At 34.5% G+C, this 18,342-nt stretch overlaps 1 protein-coding gene across 22 annotated transcripts in view; it reads right to left on the bottom strand.

The window, feature by feature from the left end:
* The window catches only part of RBM26 (RNA binding motif protein 26), a 94,849-nt gene that overhangs the window by 35,262 nt on the left and 41,245 nt on the right, over nt 1-18,342 (bottom strand). For 13 of the 22 annotated variants that reach the window (XR_012514321.1, XR_012514322.1, XR_012514325.1 and 10 more), the window contains exons 9-14: nt 18,057-18,212; nt 11,500-11,611; nt 9,912-10,071; nt 6,562-6,726; nt 5,754-5,885; nt 4,488-4,559 (exon numbers count right to left, since the gene is read on the bottom strand). Coding sequence is in view for 14 of the 22 variants with exons in the window: in XM_039473238.2 (XP_039329172.1) it covers nt 4,488-4,559; nt 5,754-5,885; nt 6,562-6,726; nt 9,912-10,071; nt 11,500-11,611; nt 18,057-18,212 (797 nt within the window). In the remaining 8 variants the exon portion in view is untranslated. The remainder of the gene's footprint in view (nt 1-4,487; nt 4,560-5,753; nt 5,886-6,561; nt 6,727-9,911; nt 10,072-11,499; nt 11,612-18,056; nt 18,213-18,342) is intronic. The other 9 variants (XM_074387553.1, XM_074387556.1, XM_074387554.1 and 6 more) reach the window with 6 other exon arrangements.

Below are 18,342 nucleotides of genomic sequence, written 5' to 3'. Positions count from 1 at the left end.
AGAGGTTACAATCCATTAACACCTCCTTATTTTATTTCCTACATAAAATACTACCAGCCATAACTACTAGTACTTGTAAAGAAGGAGAAAAGCACTTCTTCACAGATAAGAATGGGAGGAAAAAAAGTATTTTGTAAGATTAAGTTATCAAGTATCATTTTCATATAACCAATGCCCAAGTAGAAATTAAATACAACCACACTCACAATAAGTAGCTCCAACAGGTTTTTAAAGCAGAAATACCTTGGTTTAAAGCAATAAAAAGATAGTATCTGAGGAGCTACGTGTAGGAAGCATTATTAATACAGTTACTATATGGTCAGTTTTCATATTAAGTTCAGTATTTATATTACCTGTTCATATTACCTGTTCAGTAAGTCTGAATATTCATTTATGATATTCACTACAAGTAGCACATAGATGTGCATTCTGTATGAAACCTAATTGAGAATTCTGACGAGAAGAATAGGATTTTGGTTTAAAGTTAAATTTATACATACTTTAAGATATTAATAGTTTTTAAATTCCAAGAATACAAAGTATTTTTAATGCACTGATCTATCTTATCTCTTTAGTAATTTAAAAAAATTTTATGTTTTTAATTGACAAAAACTGTTTAGAGATGAGATGTTCCTTATCTTATGAGGGGCTACATCCATTATAAGTTGAAATATCATTTAAGTTGAAAATATATTTTCAACTTAAACACATCAAATTGAAAAATCATTAGACAAATAACTGTAAGTTGAAGGCTGTATTTATCATGTACAACATTGTTTGAAATATATAGAATGTAAAATTGCTAAGTCAAGCTAATTAATATTTGTACTAACTCACTTTTTTGTGTTGTGAGAACTCTTAATATTTACTTCTTTGGCAAATCTCAAGTATGCAACACATTGTTATTAACTATAGTCACCATGTTATACTATAATCTCTTTATTTCTCCTATCTAACTGAAGTTTTATATCTTTTGACCAACATTTTCCAATCCCCAGTCCTTAGCCTCTGGTAACCATCATTCTACTCCCTGCTTCTATGAGTTGAACTTTTTAAGATTCCACATATAAGTGGAACAGAGAAAGGGATTAAAAGAAATAAAGATTGAAAATCTTACAGAGAAACATGTAACAAACATCAAAGTAAAAAATATGTACAGTTAGTCATGAGTTTTTGCTACACAAATAGCTTAGTCACTACAAAGTTCAGCAAAGCTAATACATTAAGATAAATTAATTTCATATTTTCTTGTAAAAAAATAATCCAGGTAACAATCCTGACAGAGGTCAATGCATTAAAAATTAAAACAAGTAACAGTTAAGAAAACTATCAAAAATCCCTCTAATCTTCAAAGTAACAAAATTACATGACCATTCCTAATCTCGAAAATCAAAGGAAACACAGCAAGATGTGTTTAGCATCTACACAATGGCAGCTGCTAAATCAACAGCTGAAGTTTCTCTATGACATGCAATATTCTTTTAATTATATCACACAATTTTCCTTTTAAAAGTTCCATGGTATATGTGTTAATATATCATGCAAAGAAACCAAGATATATTTTTACATTGCAAAAAGAATGAGTAAAGAACAATAATATCCTATATCATAAATTTGATATCTAAAGCTGATATGATAAAGATTAAATATTCCATTGGTTATTCAGTACCTCCTTAGAATTCAGTAGGAATTTAGCAAGATAATTTGAACAGTCTTAAGTCTGTTTTAAAAAACTAACAAGGAGAGTATACACATATGTCACCTTTTATTCTTCATGAATCTCGTTAGTAAGCAGAGGTACTCAAACATAATTTTATTATCAAATCTATTCAAATAATAACTACTTAATACCTATTGCAATATCTTAATATTTACCATCTGGAATTATGTTTTAACTTTCCTCTTTTCCAGCCCTCTCATGAAAATGGGGTCTCAGAATAAAGAATAATCACTAAAGGTTTCACTGCTTGTTACAGATAGGGAAGATATAAAATGTTACATTTGTGTATTTATTTAACAATGACATAGAATAATGTGTAGATACAAGCTTTGGGTTTTCTTCTGCCTTCATTTATTTTAAAAACCGAATCTTCCAAATAATATTTGATGATGGGGAACACTCTTCTATTCTAAGACTTCTTTGAATCACTGCCCTGTAAGTATTTTGGACCAAAACCCCCTAAGGATTAGGGAAACAGAAACAATAAAAATAAGCAAAAATAAAATGCTTCTCAGACACTCACCGAAAATGACTAAAAGTTACATACTATTGTTTTCCTTAAGAGATTCTTTAGGATATTTATCAAGAATATTTTCCCATAAATAGCTTGCTACCATAAACGATTTTTTTCCCATAAAAATTCAGTTAGTGGTTTCTTATATTAGCATAATATATAGGTATATAGATGTATATTAGGTTATGCATTAGTAAAGTTATACTATCTACTACAAATTTGTACTCACAATACATTGAAAAAATTTTATAAAAGCTATGAGTATACACGTGATTTTCAAAAGTCCAAATCTTGACATTACAAAGACTCCAAATACAACTGAATGTTTTAGATGTCTCCAGAATTGCTCAGCAGTACACTAAGTATAGCTGAACTTAGTGTTAAATTTTATTTTACTTTTAATGGACAGAACTGTACATATTTAAGGGGTACATTGTGATGTTTTGATTCATATATACACTGTGTGATGATCAAATCAGGATAATTGACATATCTATCACCTCAAACATTTCCAGTATTTCTTTCATTCTGAAATACTTATTTTCAAGGAGGATAAACCTAATCAAAGTAAGTGTTTGATACTGCTAAATTTAGTAGCACAGACTAAACAACACAGAAATTCCAAGGAGGAGGGGGAACAATAGAAAAATGTGGAAGTTTCATGGGAGATGTTAAAGAGTCTTTCACTCTTTAAAGAATGACTAGAATTTAGTTAGGGAGGGGGAAATGCACTCCAGAAAAATCACCACCAAAAAATAAAATAACAAAAGTCAGGAAAGGCCAAAGGACAACGAGCAAAAAAGCACTCCCTTGGGTAGAAAGTAAAGACTAGAGCAGAAGTAACAGAATCAGAATTATTGAGTTATTGATGAGCTGTGAATCAAGGAAAGTAATTTAGCTGAGAAACTCAAAGTTTCTATAATGAATTAACACCAAAATAAGTCTGAGTGTAGGATGGTGATGGTGTAAATTAGAGGGGGAAAATTCCAGGATGCCAGTTAAGACACGGCACCCAGAGACTAGGGAATTGAAGGTGGCAGAAAAAGACGTGTTCTACAAAAACAAGTAAATGACTGTAAGGCTTTTAGATCACATAGCTTAGAAAATGGTGGTATCCTTTCTGAGCTAAGGGCTAGGTTAATTTATATGGGAAACAATGAATTAATTTTAGGCATATTATGCCTAAAATAATGCTGAGATGCCCAAGAGGAAAGTCTGATACACAAACTCAGATTCAAATGTCTAAAACTGCCAAAGTTTAATACTGTAAATAAAGAAAATAATATGCTGAAGAATATAAGACAGCAAGTCACCTATCTCACTGGATGCATTGTTTATCTCTGAAATTGATTTCCAATCTTCAGACTGCAAAAAGCCATGGACTAGCAACAGTAGGCCCAAATTCTAGTTCTGGCTCAGTAACTCACAGTATATAGATGAAACCATAACACTGTTTGGGCCTTGACTTTAAGACAAGGATATAGAACTAAGAAAGATTATTTAATTATCACATTCTGTGATTTCATATGCTTCCAAAAAGATTAAGGACAGAGCATTTACTCATACCTAAACAGAAAAAAAAATTACATCTACACAGAACTATAAGATATATCCATAAATGGTCTTGATTCAATCAATATTTGCCCCCCTTCATTTTTAAAAAAGAAATGACTAAATGTATTGTTATGCCACATCAATAACTGTTTAGTAATATGTTAAATACTTAAATTTACATCGTCCTTTCCAGTTTACAAAAATATTTTTAAATAAATGATTTCATTTAATCCTCCGAAAACCCTATGAGCAAGACAAATATTACCATCACCATTTTACCGATGAGTAAAAAGATTCAGAAAAGTTCAGAACACTGCCCAACATCATGCAGTTAGTAAGTGAAGAGCCAGGGCTCAAACTCAGGTAAAATTCCTAATCATGGCCCTTTCTATTAGGCTGCCAGAGTTGTCAAATCAAAATGCACAGTATCTCTAAGGAAAACAAAGTAAATAGAAAGAATAAAACAAAGAAAAAGAATGGAGTACATGGAAATATAGTGGGAGGCAAGTATTAAAATGCTGATGCAAAAGTAAAAAAAGAAAAAGATTTTTCTTTTTCAGCAAATGGAAAGCCAAAAGGTAGGAAAAGATACAGATACTATTAAGAAGCAAGAGTTTAGAACTATGAAAAAAATTAAAAATTAAGATGCCACCTGAAAACATTTATGAAGCCAAGACAAACACATCATGCTATTCTTACCTTTTCAGTTGCTGAAACAGATGGCTTTGATACAAAACCCAACCTGTCCTTCACAGATAACTTAGTTACATTCTAAAAAAATTAAAATGGACATATTCAGTGTTTCCCCAAACATACAAAAGTCTGTTGGGATCTTGAACATTCTGATTCTACTAATATACACAGAGTCTATGAGTATACCAATACTAACCATGAAAATTTGGTCCTTCTTGAAAGAAAGAGACAGAAAGAAAGTACGTGGGAAAACAAAAATAAACAGTATGTAATATTACTCAATCATGAAAAACGATGTAAACTAACAGGTCTGAGCAAGGTGGTTGCCAAAGTCCCTGCCACTGACATAGAATAAATTAGCAGAACATCTCAAGTTTTAGAGATTAAAATATATGCCCACTTATTGAGCTTAAAAATAGTGCCAACTTCTTCTAAAGTATGTTTATTTTATACCCAAATATACTGTATTTGGTGATAATTTGGGATGTCAGGAGTGGAAATTTTTAAAATAACTAATAATTTACCAATTGACATTCTGTATGTCCTTGCAGAAATTCAACACCTTACTCTCCAGGAATTATTTAAGAAGACTACTTCAATAAGGTGGCATCCATTAGCTAAGTAGGATACTATATCCTAACTATTTTACATAGCAAATGCTGAAACATCGGGAGACAAAGGAAAGCTAAGTTTCAGAGACTGAGAGTGTAGAAAAAAGAAACTGCCACTCAAGTATGGAAGAAGTGGGAAGGTGATTATATGGAGAAAAGAATCCCAGAGTCAGGAATAAGTGATGCCAAGTTCTGAGAGAGTAGTCTAAATACTTAAAACAGTATAATATCAAGCATGCTTAACTTGATGTTAAGCCTTCCCTTCCCATAAGCTTTTAGTTTAGTCTACTACACAATTATCTCCAGAACAGAATTCTAATTAAGTAAAAAGACGATGAAAAAAATAAGATTTAATGTACTAAACTGCACCATCCATGCTGAAATGTATCTCCTCCACAAAGTGAGAAATAAATCTTTCTCATAAATATTAACTGGAGAGAAAAATTTAAGATTCAAATACTATAGGAAAAGTAGAGACTGAGAAAATGTTATGGTAATGGTAAAAATTTTAAAAAAACTTATAAGTGGGGTTCAAATATGTAAAGACTGTCATATTCCTATGTAAAATATATACAATTAACTGTAATTCAAATCACCAAGAGAAACTAAATTACTGAAAACTTATTATGTGACAAGCACAATCATAAGACCTTCGCTTTACCTGAGGAAGGTCTGAAGTGGCACTCTGGGCTTCTGCAGGTTCAATAGTACTTGAAGGTACTGGACCCAGTCGTTCTTTGACTGACTGCTTCACAACAGGCAAAATAGGCTGCTGGACTAAAGGCTGCATTACCTCAGAACAAGAAAAAAATGTTAAACAAGTTGATTCGTTCAAGAGGATGGAAAGTAACCTGTGTTATTTTGTCACTAAATTGCCCACGCAGAGAAAAGTTTTTAAAATGCAGCTTATAGTCAAAATCTAACTAACTGCCTTCCAATTTCATTCGCACATACATTAAAACATAAAGAAACTCATTTGCTGGAAAAAATTAAAGTCCATCTTTCACTATCTTCTGTTTTAACAATCAAAACCCAAATTGCTGTAACACACCTCTATAAATGCTCTAACATGACATACTAGTTGGTTCACTGCTAGGTGTTGGGACAGAAAGCGAGGAGAAAGTGGAAAGGGAAATGAAGAGAGAACTTCTAAGATAAACCTATACTCTAAATTTTTGGAATATATATAGCTATCATTTAGTGAGTACCTCCTATATTCCAGGGACTATTCTATATGCTTTATACACATCATGCTGTAATTCTCTCAACTAGCAATGGCCATCACAATTAAAGGAGAGAACAGGTCAGATAGGCTGATAACTTTTTCCAAGTCTATACAGGTAACAGAAGCTAAATGCAGAATCAGGATCTGAACTCAAGCCTACCTGATTCCAATGCCTCTACTTGTAAACATTCTGCTAAGAGCTTTCTAAGAAATGCACTTACTTTCACACAAATTTATCTCTTACCTTTGGAGCAGTAGTTTGTAACTGCTGAGTGCTTCCTTCTCTGTGCCAATAAACCTTAATAAAGCGATTGTTTAATACTGCTTCCGTACTTGATATTGCTTTCTTTGCTTCTTCATATGTTGCAAATTGGATAAGGGCACCCTCAGGATCACCGTTATAAGCAACCTAAGATTTAAAATATTAAGAACAGTGAATTTCCAAAGGAATCTGTTGCTTCATAGAGTAAAATTTCTCAAGAAGTGGAATACTGGTCCTTCCAAGTAGGAGTCTATACTTATACTTCCTTCCATCTACAGTAATAGACCATAGTCTACTTTTACTCCAGAAGAAATAGTAACCAAGAATTGTTCACAGTATAAAAAGAGTTCCTCTATGTAATAAGAGAGAAAGCTGACTGCATAAACGTTATATATAGGCATTCAAAGTGTTTCTCTTTTTATCCCCAATTTTAATAGTGACTATGAGAAACAATCCCTATTGTCAATAAATGACATGAATCCAGAGTCTGGAAAAGGCAGTAAACTACTCTGCAAGGGTTTATCTCTAACAAGAAATTACAGAAAAATCCATCTGAACAATGGCCCAAATTTGTAATTCTCACAACAGTATTTCTAAAAGCACAAGAAAATTTAAGAACAAAAAAAGAGACCACATAACACATGACTCACATTTGATACATGAGAAAACTGAGATTTCAAGGAATGTGATTCTATAGGCTCTCACAGCTAATAATTAATAAATCCAAGACTTCTCACTTCCAACTTTCTATTCTTTCAATAATAAGAGTTTTCCAAAGTGTGATATATAAACCAATGGTGGTGTGAAGCAATACAGAACAGAGATTAAGAGTAGCCTGGGCTAGGCATGGTGGCTCATGTCAGTAATCCCAGCACTTTGGGAGACCAAGGCAGGAGGATTGCTTGAGCCTAGGAGTTTGAGACCAGCCTGGGCAACATATTGAGGCTCCATTTGTACAAATAATGATTGAAAAAATATTAGCTGGGTGTAGTGACATACATCTGTGGTCCCAGCTACTTCGGAGGCTGACACAGGAGGATCACGTAAACCCAGGAGGTCGAGGCCACAGGGAGCTGCAATCATGCCACCTCACTCCAGTCTCAGTGACAGAGTGAGACTCTGTCTCAAAAAACAAATACCAAAATACAAAACAAAAGAGTAGCTGAAATCAATTTGCCTGGGTCAAACTTTGGGCTGCTACTTTCACATGAACATGACCAAGTTACTTAACCTTTCTGGGCCTTGTTTTGCATTTCTACAAATGAGAATAAGCATACCTACTCTTTAGTGTTAGTTTAAAAATTAAATAATAATTCATGTAGAACAGAGAGTATACACTCAGAAGTATATTAATTATAACTATAAAGATAACTTTTGGTAACATTTTAATAATTATACTTTTTTTCAAACTTTATAAACATCAATCTCATCAGTGTATTAAATTGGTATGAAGCTAAAGGGTTTTGAAAATTGATTTTAAAAAACATGTTTTAAAAATAATAATGCAGGTAGTACATAGACATGGTAAAAGAACCAATCAACAGAAGATTTCAACCTCACTAGTAATTGAGTAAATGCAAATAGAAACAACAGTGAGATATCATGTTTTGTCCCTCAGCTTTAAGATTTTATTTTATTTTACTTTTTCTGAGACCAAGTCTCACTCTGTCACCAGGCTGGAGGGCAGTGGCAAAATCTCAGCTCATTACAACCTCCACCACCCAGGTTCAAGTGATTCTCCTACCTCAGCCTCACGAGTAGCTAGGACTACAGACACGTGCCACCACGCCCAGCTAATTTTTGTATTTTTACTAGAGACAGCGTTTCACCATGTTGGCCAGGATGGTCTCAATCTCTTGACCTTGTGATCTGCCCACCTTAGCCTCCCAAAGTGCTGGGATTACAGGCGTGAGCCAACATGCCCAGCCTAAAAAAATTTTTAAATATTACCAGTGAAGACAATTGCATGGAGAATATTTTAAAGACCTTTTTATGACTACATATAGTGAGAGATCAAATAAAATTGCCATAAAAAGATACTCAAAGACATTTGAAATTAAGCAAATGACCACAGGGAAATGTGTATACTATGAGCTCATAGTTTTAAGTTTGTGTACAGATAAACAGACACAGAATTGTAAAACAAAAAAACCTAAACTAAAACATGGTAAATGTAATTACAAATGGGCAGGAGAATGAAACAGACAAAGTTGAAAGGGAACCATTTCCTTTAATTTCTATGTCTATATCTCTATTACCCTACCTCAATCAAACAATTTTTTCTCCTCTATTATGTTTACAGCACTTTTTTAATGGGAAGAAAACAAAATTTTCCAAAATATCAACTTAGGATAAGTTGAGTCCTCTAAAATTTGTTTTTACTGAATTATAAAACATTAATTATTTTAATTGCAAAAGAACACCATACAAAATGGGGGGAAAATTCAACATCCTATTTCAACACTTGGAACATTTCACATAATATAAACTCAATACTAAAAAAACACACAAGTTATATAGCCAAGTCAAGGTCTAATTTTTGGTGCAATCAAATATAAATTACTGTTACTTATCTTGAAAGATATTCAAAAGTGCTAAAGAAAATGTTCAAACTAATCACAGATTACAAGGTATCTGGGCTCCAAAAGTCTCTATTAAGTGCATGCCATCATAGAGGTGACAAAAATAAATCTAACTGAAATAATTTTGAGAAACTGAAAACTACTGTAAGATTGGATTTTACCAGTATGATTAACTTTGCTGTAGTTTTACGACAACCTTTACTAGGTAAAAAGTATATGATAATATGGTCAACTGAAACACTGAAAAGTCGCATTTTTTTCTAAAAGGTAAAGCTCCATTTCATGTCGAATTTTTCCAATTTTCCCAATTTAGAATAACAAATTTTCTATAATGTATTTTTTTAATTAATTAAATTTTTTTTTTTTTTTTTTTTTTTTTTGAGACGGAGTTTTGCTCTTGTCACCCAGTCTGGAGTACAGGGGCACAATCTCGGCTCGCTGCAACCTCCGCCTCCTAGGTTGAAGAGATTCTCCTGCCTCAGCCTCCCAAGTAGCTGAAATTACAGGTGTCTGCCACCACACCTGGCTAATTTTCGTATTATTAGTAGAGACAGCACTTTACCACGTTGGCCAGGATGGGCTTGAACTCTTGACCTCAGGTGATCTGCCCACCTCAGCCTCCCAAAGTGCTGGAATAACAGGCATGAGCCACCACGCCCAGCCTTATATTTCTTTATAAAGGTAATTTTCTTATTACATGAAGTTCTCCAAACAATAAGCAGAGATAACAAAATCATTTCACAGTCTTACCTGTAAGTTAACCAAGGTTCCAAATCGACTAAAATGTTCATTAAGTTTGCTGATATTATTTAATTCTGGAGGAACTTTTCTAAGTTCAAGTTTGGTATTTTCATTTCCAAATTGAACCTTCTTCTGAAAGCCTGGGCTGTTTGTTCTATTAAAATTTGGTCTGTAAACAAAATTCAAGTTAGTCAATTCATTTATAAATCCTGACCCTGACCCTGACCAAATACAAGGGAATAAAGTTTAACAATAAAGCAAAACAGATGTCCAATAAAGCTCAATTTCCACCCCAAACAGAAATCACTGGTTGATAAAGAAAATTTAAATTTTCTTCCAACAATGAAGTTTTCAAATTAACACTGTTAGCACTTTTCATGGAAGCCAACTGACAAGGGATCTGCCATATCATTTGTTACTTTCCGCTTCTGATCCACCCCTATTCAACATTTTTATGAGGAAAAGTTTCAGTATCCTCTTTTAGTCAATTTGCATATATAATCTTTATTCTGTTTCTGTAAAAGTCAGCTTATTGAAAAATATCGTATCTTAAAACTTTAACTTTGAATTTGATTTAAAATTGTTTTTTCATGACACTTTCAACTTCTTTCCTTTTTTTTTTTTTTTTGAGACAGAGTTTTGCTCTTGTTACCCAGGCTGGAGTGCAATGGCGCGATCTCGGCTCAGGCAATTCTCCTGCCTCAGCCTCCTGAGTAGCTGGGATTACAGGCACGTGCCACCATGCCCAGCTAATTTTTTGTATTTTTAGTAGAGACGGGGTTTCACTATGTTGACCGGGATGGTCTCGATCTCTTGACCTCGAGATCCACCCGCCTCGGCCTCCCAAAGTGCTGGGATTACAGGCTTGAGCCACCACACCCGGCTCCTTTTTTTTTTTTAAAAAAAAAAAAAAAAAAGAGAATTGTTGGAACTATAGAGAATACATTTTGACATTTGAAAAAAGGACAAAACTGCAGCCTAGAGAGAATACACGGCATTAAATCACAGAATCACAAAGAGCTAGAAACTATCCATTATTAAGCAGATGTTAAAGCTCTAAAAGTGATTCTAGTATCTCTTCACACATTTATTTATAAATGAATCATCTCACACATACCTTAACATTCTGATTCCTTAACTCTTTCTTTGAAGTCATTCCTTGACCATTCAATGCCTATCCAGCCTCCCCAAAGCCCCTAAAAGCCCTTTCTAGCTCCTAACAGGAACTGCCTAAATACGAAAGTCTCTTGACAGGTCTGATCTATACCTCCTTTCTCTAACAATGAGATGTTCATGACTACCCTGTATATAGCTAGTATTCAACAGATCTAAGTTAAAGAGTGGGTTTTTAGAGAAGGGTAAATGAAAAGAGGAAAATACTATGCCCTCAACTACCACACCATTTCTATAAGAAAATGTTTTTCCCACATCAGACACCTAACTTAATGAATTTTTAGAAAACAAGCCACACTTGGGGGTTGCTTATAGAACAGAGTAACATTTTTGGAAGAAACTAAACTATATTGTCATAATAATACAGAAATGATCCTAAAAATCAATGCACAATTACACTCCTCAATTTTCCCTGCCACCTTACTTATCAAACCAAGTCTTCTTTGTAGGAACTCCAGGCTCTCCAGAACCGATGGTTCTTTTCCTTGATTCTGAGTCCACTACTATCCTCATACTGCTTTTATTAGGAGGCTTTTCTGTTTTAAAACAAAAGAAAATGAAAACAAGAAGCAAATGTTAATTTTTCTATTTATCACACCTACTTTCTTAACTTCATACAGAAAAATTTCTGGCTTTTATCTAAATATATACATATTTTAGAAGAAACAGAAATAAATGTATAGTAGCTCCCCCTTATCCAGAGTTTCACTTTTAGTATTTGTTATCTCTAGTCAAACACAGTCCAAAACTATGGAAAACTACAGAAATAAACAATTCCTAAGTTTTAAACTGCCTGCTGTTCACGCCATCTTGCTCCATCACTTGCTCTCATCAATTAGGCATTGTATCATCTCCTGTCATCCCAAGAAGGGTAAATATAATACAATAAGATCTTTTGACAGAGAAAGACAGGGATCATTCACATAATTTTTATTATACTGTTGTTAACTGTTTCATTTTATTATTAGATATTGTTGTTAATCTCTTACTGTGTCTAATTTATAAGCTAAACTTTATCACAAGTATATCTGTATAGGAAAAAGCATAGTATACATAGAGTTTGGTACTCTGTGGTTTTGCATACGAGGAGTCTTGGGACATACCACCCACAAAGAGGGAATTATTGTATATTCAAATACAGCAATCTAAGGGTTTTGTAAAACCTGTTTCAATATATTCATTTCACACCTAACTGTGAAAAAGAATCAATTCTCATATGCCAAATTCAAATTTGATTCTGTAGGTCACTCCTTTATAGATAAAATACAAGTCTGTTCCTATCTACCCTTACCACAAATATATTTATCAATGTACAAATGAGAAATAATCACCTTGAGGCTTTAAGTTCATAGTTTTGAAATCAAATGCACAATCTAAAAGATTCAAAACTTAACACTAATCCAATAACCTTTGAGAATTGATAGCTCAGAGTTATAACTGATGTGAGCTGCTTTTAAAATATGGAATAGATTCATAAAATATGAATGTAATGAAAGCATACTTGCTTTAAACAGGAAAAGATTCAAGTGTAAAATATAGTGTAAAAGAGCTGTAAAATGTCTGTTACTTTCAACATTTTAGATTTACTTAGATGGCATGGAATGAGCACAAACAATACATTTAACATGTTATTCCCAAATGACTCCAAAGTTTAAAACATGGAAACTTTAATCCACATCGGAAAATGTAACTTAAAAATTCTTTTATGGTTGGCAAAATTGATTGTCTAAAATCTTCTTCTCACATATTTCTAAAAACATAACTAACCAAAAGATTTGTGGATCTGTTTCAGCACAATCTCTCTCTATGGTCTCCTGCAGGAGGAAAGCTCAATTCTAAATTTCCAACTTCTTGGTTGTCTCTGGAAATCCTTCAGGTATCCCAAAACTCAGTATGCGGAACATTCAAATTAACTTCATATTAAGTCTACCTTTTATCTTTCTTAAACATTTCTATTAATGAAACTACCATTTTCCCAATCATCCCAGTCAAATCACATCACATTTGATGTATGACTCTCCACATATGCCATACATACAGAGACTCAAATCAATGCCCTGACTCTTGCTGCTTTCCTCCATCTTCAACCTTTCCCACAACACTGGTACCTCCCATCAACATTTAAACATAACAGCTCGAATTACTCCATTAAAAAAAAGAAAGAAAAACGCTCATAAAACCACTTTTCCCATTTGCAACAACATCTTCTCTCTCCTTACCTCCACAGCCCTTTCCTAAGCAACGTCCACACTTGCTAACTTTGCTTCCTTAACACTCACTCACTAATCTTCTGAAAATTGGCAGTTGCTACCATTACTGCACTTTACTTGGTTAGGCTAAAATCACTTACTCATGTCTTCACTTGTTGCTTAAGCCTATGAATACATCCCAGTCCTCTTACTGGACCTCTCAGGAGCATTTCCTGCTGCTCATCATTTTCTTTTCATTCTTAAACATTATATTCCTAGAGTTTTTAGGAATCTCCACTCCCTGCTTTTTCCTGCAGCTTTTTGACTTCACTTCGAAATTTTCTATAAAGTTTTCCTTTCTCTGTCCATTTACTTTGACACTGACATTCATCAAGTTATACTTGGGTTTTCTCATCTCACTTTACATAGCCTTCCTAAAACATCTTTCTTATCTACTGCCATGGCTTCATTGATCTTTTTCAGTGATTCTCAGTGGAGATGGGGAAAGGAAGATTTTCAAAACACAGAAGAAAGGGTTTTAAATCTATGTAGGTCAGACCTACAGATTTTGATATGGCTCTATGTCCCTTTACCACCAACTAGTACTAATAGGACAGAAGAAAAGATTAAGGACCAATGTTGTACATATACATGATTCCAAACTCTATATATTCTAGACAGCTGTCTCTCATGGGCCTCAGACTTCCATATCCAATCTTTCACTGGACATTTCTACTCAGATGCCCCAAGGGCACAAGTTAAATATTTTCAAAACTAAATTTATCTGTCAAAGCTGTTCTTCTCAACGAAGGATATTATCATTTGCCCAATTATTCAGGGCAGAAACTGGGTATCAAATTTCATCCTCTTTATTACCCCTATTCTAAGCCTCCGAATTCAGTAAATTACAAGTTTTGTCAATTCTTTCCACTAAATTTAATTTTTTTCACTTCTCACTTATTACCCTAGTCCAGCTACTATCACCTCTATTCTAAAATTATATAAATGCTTTTAATTAGCCTCTTACCTCCCTTCACATTCCTTACTTCTGTTCAAGTCACAAAATTCCTTCAGTTTCTCAAAAGTATCATAGGGTACATAGGCTTTATATACTCTCTTCCTCTAACTCTGACTTATCCTACATCTCTAAAGCAGATAGGGTGGAAACATCCTGTATCTAGCACCTGTGATGTTCATGGCGCAAGCTGCAGTTTCTCTGTCTAGCGGTATCTTCACAGAACCAGTTCTGCAAAAGAATTTTTAGTTTTATTCCTGCCTCTCAAGCCTGGTTCACTGGCCCTTTTGAAGAATCTGTGAGCTATCCAACATCTTTTGTTTTCTACTTTAATATGTTCTGTACCTGAAGGTTCACTAAGAGAGGGAATAACCCATCTCTAGTCATTGAGATGGGTTTACTCCATCTCACCTGTATTCTCTCATTCAGAATCCTTTTCATTGATATTTATTTAAATGAAGGGGATTAAAACACAGAAGCAAGTTCCTCTTGGCATATACTCAGCAAATGGTATAATATTAAATAGTTTTATGTAATGCTTTCCCCCAATATCCTTTTAATAAATTGTTGTGCCTAAAACTGTCAGCACTGGTTTTCTTGACTAGAAATGGAAAACTACTTAACCATTCCTCCTGCCTATATCCAATCATGAGATCATCTATCAAGTTTTCCACCTCCTTAGAACTCTGCAAATAATAACTGTCAGGGTCTCTAGGTCACTTTTACATTAGTAATTTAAATGCATCAAAGGGCCTAAAATTTTTTCCTTTTGCTGGATAATTCCCCTCAAGATTTAAAGCAGTAAGCTTAAAAGTTTAACTATCACATAAGTCTATAACAAATTTAAATTAAGAACATCCATAGGCTATTAGGAATGTGTAATAATTATATAATTAACATTATAAGCTTTTTATGTACCTGTCATAATCCAGGACAGTAAATTTAAAATCCAAACAGCAAACAGACAAGAATATATGAGGGGAGGAAAGAGAGGACTAAAAACAGATAAGAAAATAAAGTACTATAGGCAATCCTCAAGTTAGATGGGTTGCTAAATCAGTTGTTGGTATATAAAATCAGTCATTAATGGAGAAATCAGTCCTGAACCAGCTCACAAAAAATAGTACATGATGTACCTTACGAAGAATACTAAAATAATCACTGCATATAAAAATGCTTCTATGAGAAAAGGCACTTAAATTTCTAAGTAGGTATGCCAGACATTTATCTCTCAACAGGGCCACTTCCTGTAACTTATGACTGTATGCATTAAGGGCTGAAATGACCACGGATACAACTTGCATATGGTAAGATTAATATGCAAGGAGGCTGATCCCCTTGCATCCTTTAATCACAACCAGAAATTGACATGTGAATGGATCAAATAAATATTGATTTTTAGTAGCATATATTTATAGCATTCCTAAGCAGCAAAGTAGAAACAGATGACTTTAGTGGGAAATCCCAGCAAAAGGTTAACCAAAGTAGAAATTCCCATTGAAAGGTTCCCAGTAGGCCGGGCGCGGTGGCTCAAGCCTGTAATCCCAGCACTTTGGGAGGTCGAGGCGGGTGGATCACAAGGTCGAGAGATCGAGACCATCTTGGTCAACATGGTGAAACCCCGTCTCTACTAAAAATACAAAAAACTAGCTGGGCGTGGTGACATGTGCCTGTAATCCCAGCTACTTAGGAGGCTGAGGCAGGAGAATTGCCTGAGCCCAGGAGGCGGAGGTTGCGGTGAGCCGAGATTGCGCCATTGCACTCCAGCCTGGGTAACAAGAGCGAAACTCTGTCTCAAAAAAAAAAAAAAAAAAAAAAAAAAAGGTTCCCAGTAAAAGCAAGGAGTATTGGTAAGAGGAAAACAAACTACATGCTAAATAGTTATACAGAGAAGAAAAAAGTTTCTGTGAACTACCCAGGTGGGTGGCAGGTTCTGGGTACAGGTAAACATCACACAACGTTAGATTCTTAAGTGGCTACTTTTCAATCACATGCAATCTGTATATCCCTCACATAGAAACTATTTAAAAAATATTTTTCTGTTGCTAACAGCTATTGAAATTCCTCAAAGAGAATGTAAAAGGAATGGGCATCCACATTAAATGTCCTATGATCTCAAAGAGGATATAAATCTGAATTTAAATGTTCCTTACATCTCCATTACAAAAAGTCCTTATACATTCAAGGAAGATGCTCTGAAGCTGATAGCTTCCAATGAACAAAAGAAAAAATACAAAGTTTATGTAAGTAATCACATGTTTACCAGACCCCATTAAGCACTGTTACTTAACTAAGACTTTTACTCGAGAAGCATGATTTTTAATTTAGTCAGTAAGAGAGTAAGGAAAGACTGGAAAGAAAATGGAATTTAAAACTTAATTGAGGTGGTTAGGGAAAATGATACATTCTTATGAGCCCAGGAAATATTTTCTATTATGTCTGACAATCCTTTATTTCTCTATATCGAATGTCATCTGTAACAAATACTGTATTTTCCAAATTAATGTGAACTTTCTCCCTCTGAATCTTACTAGTTTACATTTACATTTGAAGTGTAGCAGTTTTGCTGCCCTAGCTTGTGACTATGTCAGCCCAAACAGTACCTTTTAGAAATTTTATCCAAGTCGGTCTTCTCTAAGAAAATTTTAAAAGATGAGTGATTGCCTAACACATAATATTTTTTGCTTAAAAATATTATAAGCGGGCTGGGCGCAGTGGCTCACGCCTGTAATCCCAGCACTTTGGGAGGCCGAGGCGGGTGGATCATGAGGTCAAGAGATTGAGACCATCCTGGTCAACACGGTGAAACCCCGTCTCTACTAAAAATACAAAAAATTAGCTGGGCATGGTGGCGCGCGCCTGTAATCCCAGCTACTCGTGAGGCTGAGGCAGGAGAATTGCCTGAACCCAGGAGGTGGAGGTTGCGGTGAGCCGAGATCACGCCATTGCACTCCAGCCTGGGTAACAAGAGCGAAACTCCGTCTCCAAAAAAAAAAAAAATTATAAGCAAACTAATAGCAAATTTTAACATGTCAAAAATCAGCAAAAATAAAATATATACCAAGCACAATTTTTACACGTGATTTTCCAAACTAGGAATAAACTTCTCTTTATGAATTAAAGCGTTACTCTCAAGAGTTTAAATGAAACAATTAAGACAAATGATACAAATTACCCCCCCACACACACACACACACAAAGGCTACTCAAGAAAATGTACTTAAGAAATTCCTTTCCCTCTTAGGTAGTATGATTATTGTATAATAAAGTGTCATCTCTAACACAGATACAGAATTACACAATATATTTTCTCTAATGGGAATGAAGGGCATAGGGAACAAACAAAATCACAATCCCAGCAGAGTGTGGTGGCTCAGCCTATACTCCCAGCACCTTGGGAGGCTGAAGCAGGCAGATTACTTGAGGTCTGGAGTTCAAGGCCTGGCCAATATGGTGAAATCCCATCTCTTCTAAAAACACAAAAATTAGCCAAGAATGGTAGCATGTGCCTATGATCCCAGGTTACTCGGGAGGTTGAGGCAGGAGAATCACTTGAACTGGCAGGCAGAGGTTATAGTGAGCTGAGATCGTGCCACTGCACGCCCTCCTGGGCCACAGAGCGAGACTCTATCTCAAAAATAAATAAATTAAAAAACTAAAAAATAAATCATCATTCCTTATCCAACCCCAATAAAGACAAGACCAACTGTTCTTTATAAATGTTTTCCCACTGTCTATATTATGAAAATGACACGAAGGAAAGATTAATTATAGTACCTCTGGGTGGCAAATCCATATCCCCTGATGTTAGTCCTATCAAGTTGGGCCTTTGTGCATGCACTCTGTGTCTATACATAGGTCTGGAAGTGTTTGTTATGCTTGGGGCTTCAGGATTGTAGCCATCTGTGTCGTATGTATCTGGTAATACAAAAACTGTAATTAAAAAACAATTATAAAACTCCACTTGGTAATTTTTTAATATTGGTAAGAGAAAAAGTAAACAGTATAACATATTGTTAATATGTAACATGCATTATATGTATCAAAAAAGAACATAAACTTT

The sequence above is a fragment of the Saimiri boliviensis genome, chromosome 16 (genome assembly GCF_048565385.1).
Source record: "Saimiri boliviensis isolate mSaiBol1 chromosome 16, mSaiBol1.pri, whole genome shotgun sequence".
Taxonomy (NCBI): Eukaryota; Metazoa; Chordata; class Mammalia; order Primates; family Cebidae; genus Saimiri; species Saimiri boliviensis.
Note: the sequence above shows the minus strand (reverse complement) of the source record. Positions and strands in the feature narration are given on the sequence as shown.